This window comes from Panthera onca, chromosome D1 (assembly GCF_046562875.1).
Source record: "Panthera onca isolate mPanOnc1 chromosome D1, mPanOnc1 haplotype 2, whole genome shotgun sequence".
NCBI classification, from domain to species: Eukaryota; Metazoa; Chordata; class Mammalia; order Carnivora; family Felidae; genus Panthera; species Panthera onca.
In genome coordinates, this window is record NC_138348.1 from 58,472,437 (window position 1) to 58,477,854 (window position 5,418).

Sequence of the window (5,418 nt, forward strand, 5' to 3'; positions counted from 1 at the left end):
CATCCATCCATCCATCCATCCACCCACCTACATTTACTGCACACTCACTGGTGCTAGTTCCTGTACTGGAAACACAATAGGAAGAAGAGCCAGTGCCTCTCACTAGGGAGATGTCAGAGCTAGGGCTTAGCGTTGATATGGGCCAGGAGTGGTGGGAGTGCAGTAGCTGAGGGCACAGGCCCAATGGCTGTTTGAGCACCTGTGCCCATATAAGAAAAGACATCTCACCCTGTTACTTATACAGACCAAGGGCATGGTGGAGGGCAGGAATGGGCTCAGGGTGTGTTGTCCAATCTCTGGATGCATGTGCTTGCATGCATGGGTCTGTAAGCTTGCCCCTCAGAGAACGTACCCAGGAACCTACATAACAGAAAAATGAATATTCAAGTGTGTATGTGCTTATGAATGTATGGACACATACCAGGATGTACTCAAATCTATGTTAACATGTATGTATGTTACATGTATGAATGAGCTTGCATGTACTTGCATGAGTTTTATCTGAGCCTGCCTGCAACCATGTGCAAGCTTGTGCACACCTTCCTATACATGTGTATGCACACTCAAGTAAGCATGAGTCTGTATTTCCTCACATGTGGCTGTACCTTGGGCTGTTCATGTGTCAAACTTGCTTCTACATGTACAAGTACACATGCGTGTACATCTTATAGACATGTCCAATCCTGCACATGCAACTTCTTGTTCTCATCTGCTAAAAGCTGGGAGTGATTATGGGAATGGGGAGAGAGATGGAAGGCGGAGGGGAGCTCCCACCCCCCACGCCAGCATCAACAGACCTGGTCCTTGATGTTGTTGGTCTTTGCCTGGGACCCGGCCACCGCAGGGTCTGCCTCTTCTCCTTAAGTGGTATTGATCTGTTGGCCAATCTGTTAAATATAACCTCAGGGAAGAAGTCAATCCAACAACTGTCCCTAATTCAGGAGAAAGACTGATTCCTATGGGGGGGAGGGTGGAGCCTCCATCCCAACCAGCTCTGCTGATACCAGAATGGCCTGTGGATCAAGTGTCAGCCTCTCCAGCCTGAATAATTCATGTCAAGGCAAGGAATGCTCCCTTCTTGGGAGCCTATCTCTTTAAATCAGGTCTGGAGCTTCCCAATTCTGAAAAAAATAAAAAAATAAAAAAATCCAGAACAAAACAAACCTATAAGCAGCTCAGCCATGGCCCCCTCTGAGAACCCCACTCCCTCCCAATGCTTCAAAATCTACTCCAGTTCTCCAAATCTCTGGAACTCCAAACCCTCTCACCCATTCACCATTTACAGGTGGGATACCCTGGAGGGGAGGAGGGGCAGTCAGTGGTATCTAACAATCCCAGGCTCCTGAGACCCAGCAGAACAATCAAACGGGGTGCCCAAGTACTGGGAGGGGACAGCAAAGAGCTGAATCACCACACCCATCAGGTCCTAGGGCCTAGGAGAGTGCTTGGGGGTGGAGTCCAGCCTGGTGGAGGAAACCAGATGTAAGAACTCCCTGCAGAGCAGCCAGTGAGTTGGGGTGGGGGGAAAGAAAGGAGGAGGGGGTGTCGCTGACTCCCCTGGGTGAAGGTAGGATGGGGTTGAGAAAACGTTGGTCCCACAGGACCTGCTAGAGTGGTGACCCAGCCAGGCCTAATGTAACTGGGTTTGCTGAGGGGGGAACCAAGGCTGGGGATTTTCCAGTCTCTCCCAGCACAGACCTCTCCTTGGCCACACAGATCAGGAAGAGGCTGAAAGATGAGTAACTTTCTCAGCCCACCCCTCACCCCTGCCTGTGTTTGAAGGGGGAACTCTAAGGTCCTCCCCGCAAATTCTCGCACTGTGGTGCTGACCCACCTGCCAGCTCTCCCCCGCCCGGCCCCGCCCCACACGTGCCTTAGAGGGAGGAGGAAGGAACAAGCTTCAACCTGGGGGGATGGGGGGAGATGAGGGGGAAGCAAGTCAGAGGCTCGGAGAGCCAAACTTCTCAGCAGCCCCGGAGCTGGAGAGTGGGGGAGAGAAAGCGCAGCAGCGGAAAGCTCTGGTTCTCCGGAGCCTCCCACCCCTCCTCTGGGCGAGGAGGGCGCGGAGGCTCCTCTGGGGGAGGAGGAGGAGGCCGGGAGGCGGGGAGGGGGGAGACAAACCGACAAACCCTGCCCACTCGGCTCCAAGCCCGGAACGGCCGCGGAAGTCGGAGGCCGGCGCGCAGGGCGAGGAGGGCACCGGGGGCGGGGGGCTCCGCTCCCCGCCTGACCCCTCTCGCCCCAGACAGGAAAGTGAAGGCTCCTCGGACTTTAGAGCCAGCGGACGGACCGACCGCGACCGCCAGCCGCTCCGGGTCAAGGACTTGCCCCGGCCGCCCCCCTCCCCGCCCCCCCAGGCGCTCCGAACTCACTGGTGAGCGCGGCGGCCAGGGCGCTGGATGCGGGGGCAGCTGCGATGGCCCCGCGCTCGGGACAGCCGGAGCAAAGGGGGCCGCTCCTGCCGGGTCTGCTGCTGGTGGCGGCGGCGCTGAGCCGGCCCGCCGCGCCCTGTCCCTTCCAGTGCTACTGCTTCGGCGGCCCCAAGCTGCTGTTGCGCTGCGCGTCGGGCGCCGAGCTCCGGCAGCCCCCGCGGGACGTGCCGCCCGACGCGCGCAACCTCACCATCGTGGGCGCCAACCTGACCGTGCTTCGCGCGGCCGCCTTCGCCGGCGGGGACGCTGACGGGGAGGAGGAGGAGGCAGCGGGCGGCGTGCGCCTGCCGCTCCTCAGCGCGCTGCGCCTCACGCACAACAACATCGAGGTGGTGGAGGACGGCGCCTTCGACGGGCTGCCCAGCCTGACGGCGCTCGACCTGAGCAACAACCCTCTGCGCGCGCTGGGCGGCGGCGCCTTCCGCGGACTGCCCGCGCTGCGTTCCCTGCAGCTCAACCACGCGCTGGCGCGGGGCGGCCCCACGCTGCTGGCCGCGCTGGACACCGCGCTCGCCCCGCTGGACGAGCTGCGCCTGGTGGGCCTGGCGGGCAACGCGCTGAGCCGCCTGCCGCCCGCAGCTCTGAGCCGGCCGCGCCTGGAGCAGCTGGACGCGCGCCTCAACGCGTTGACCGGCCTGGGCCCCGACGAGCTGCGCGCGCTCGAGCGCGATGGCGGCCTCCCCGCGCCGCGCCTGCTGCTCGCCGACAACCCCCTGAGCTGCGGCTGTGCCGCGCGCCCCCTGCTGGCCTGGCTGCGCAACTCCACTGAGCGCGTACCCGACGCGCGGCGCCTGCGCTGCGCCGCCCCGCGGGCGCTACAGGACCGGCCTTTCCTGGACCTGGACGAGGCTCGGCTGCGCTGTGCCGACGGCGATGCATACGGTCGCGGGGAAGAAGTGGAACTCGCCGGCCCGGAGCTGGAAGCCTCCTACGTCTTCTTCGGGCTGGTGCTGGCTCTCATCGGCCTCATCTTCCTCATGGTGCTCTACCTAAACCGCCGCGGCATCCAGCGCTGGATGCGCAACTTGCGCGAGGCCTGCCGGGACCAGATGGAGGGCTACCACTACCGCTATGAGCAGGACGCCGACCCTCGCCGCGCGCCCGCTCCGGCTGCCCCCGCTGGCTCCCGTGCCACCTCCCCGGGCTCGGGCCTCTGAGTGTCACCCCTTGGGGGTTGATGGCTGTTCCTGCCAGCTTATGACTTTACTGGGGCTGTCTGGCTTGAAGCCATGGGTATGAGACACCCGCGAGTTGGGGGCTTCGAGACTTGCCCCTTCCCGGCCTGAGACCTTTGGATTATGGCATCCCCCCGACCCAGAGACCCCAAGCTGTACCCCCTCTCCCCAGCCTCTGAGAGCTCTCACCATCAAAGATCGAGAGACACCCCCTTCTGATTTCAGAAACCCTACTTGCCCATCCCAGGCTCTGACACATCCCTCCTAAACCACCAAAAGCACCTTCCCTTTTCAAGACTCTCCAGGAAACTTTGTCCTTCAATCTGAAAGCCCTGAGACTGCCTCCACCACCCTGTACTTTGAGGCCTGCCCTCTCACTGGGAAACCATCCTAGACATTACTGACTCCCATCTCCAGCTTGGAGACCTCAACTTCCTTCCCAGGGCTCAGGGACCCTTACATCCCATTCTGGTCTCAGAAGCAGAGCACCCCCACCTGAAGGTTTTTGTGGACTTCGAACCTTTTTTCTCATCCTGGAGCTCTGAGCCCTCCATCCTGCAAACACCCACATGCCCAGACTCTGAGGGTTAGGCACCCTCCCCCAATAAGGGGATGTATTTCATACTGCCCACCACCGCAGCTCTGGCTCAGGCTGCTCCCTTCCTTGGCCCAGGCTTGGGGCTCAGCTCCAACTGTCTCCCATCCCCGGGACAGTCATACCCCATTATAGCCTTAGTATGGAACCGATCCTCAGCCTTTCTCACCGGGGCTCTCTGATCCCCTAATACTCAGTGCTTGTCCCTAATCTCCAGACTCTCAGCTCTTCACCCGGATCTGAGTTTAATCTTCCTGCCCAAGTTTTAGGCTATCTATCCCCTCCTACACCCATCACTTGCATTCACTATCCACCTCTGCCATTCACTGGGTCAGGGTCCAGTGAGGAATCCATTCCTGGGATGTGCCCACCCTCTTTCCTCCTAGGATGAGCTCTCCAGCCCTGCAAGGCAGGTGCAGGTGCCAAGCGTCCTCCAACCATACTGGCCCCAACCAGATGCCCATGAGGAAGGAGAGACTCCTGGGGGTTCAAAGTAGTTGGCTGGGCCTCAGAGCCAGGGTCACCTGTACATTGTGGCCTCAGAGAGAGGTAGGGGAGGGGCTCTGAAGGGCTGGGAGCTGCTCTCCACACACCCTTTCCCACCCATGTGACTCTTTTCTCCCTGGGTTTCCTTGCTGTCATGCCCCCCTCCCCCATGCCTTTTGGAAGAGGTGAGGGGCCTCATTTCTTGTCTCAGGCACAAGCCATCCTGTTTAGGGTCAGAGCCTCAGTGCCCTGCCTTCTGCATGATCCCAAAGCACAACTGGTGAGTGGGGAGGGGGCTGCCTCTCCCTGACTCCCATCCCCTAGGTCAAGCAGAATGGCTGGCCTGTGCTGCCTCTACACACAGGAAGGCTCTCCTCCTTCAACGTATTGGCTGAGGCCTGCCTTCCCACCCCCACCCAGGACATCTGGATCTCCCTTGGGCAGTTTTCTATAAAGTCTGCAATAATCTCGGATACTCTACTCTTGTAAGTGGTGCCATGTCATTCCTGCTGACCTTGCGGCATTGAAGGAGGTGGGAGGGGACACTTGGGAGGGCGTTTTGGACCTCCCTGAAGTGAGGCAGAGACCTTTGGTGTCTCCGCCTGGCGTATGGGGGAAGAGATAGGCTCTGACTGCATGTAGCAGGCATGGAGGGACTTCCCACTGTGATTGCATTGCTCTCCAAGCCAGCCTGCCTTTTATCCTCTGAGAGGGGGTTATCCACAGCCCA

The 5,418-nt window shown here is 59.9% G+C and overlaps 1 protein-coding gene across 1 annotated transcript; it reads left to right on the forward strand.

Annotated features, from left to right (window-relative positions):
- Positions 1-1,659: 1,659 nt before the first annotated feature.
- Positions 1,660-5,168, forward strand: TPBGL (trophoblast glycoprotein like). The gene has a single exon (XM_060605614.3). It carries the CDS (start codon positions 2,417-2,419, stop codon positions 3,587-3,589), a length of 1,173 nt encoding a protein of 390 aa, XP_060461597.1. The 5' UTR covers positions 1,660-2,416; the 3' UTR covers positions 3,590-5,168.
- Positions 5,169-5,418: the final 250 nt, after the last annotated feature.

Coding starts and splice junctions, on each gene's coding strand:
- TPBGL (XM_060605614.3), top strand. CDS start 2,417: ATGGCCCCGCGCTCGGGACAGCCGGAGCAAAGGGGGCCGCTCCTGCCG.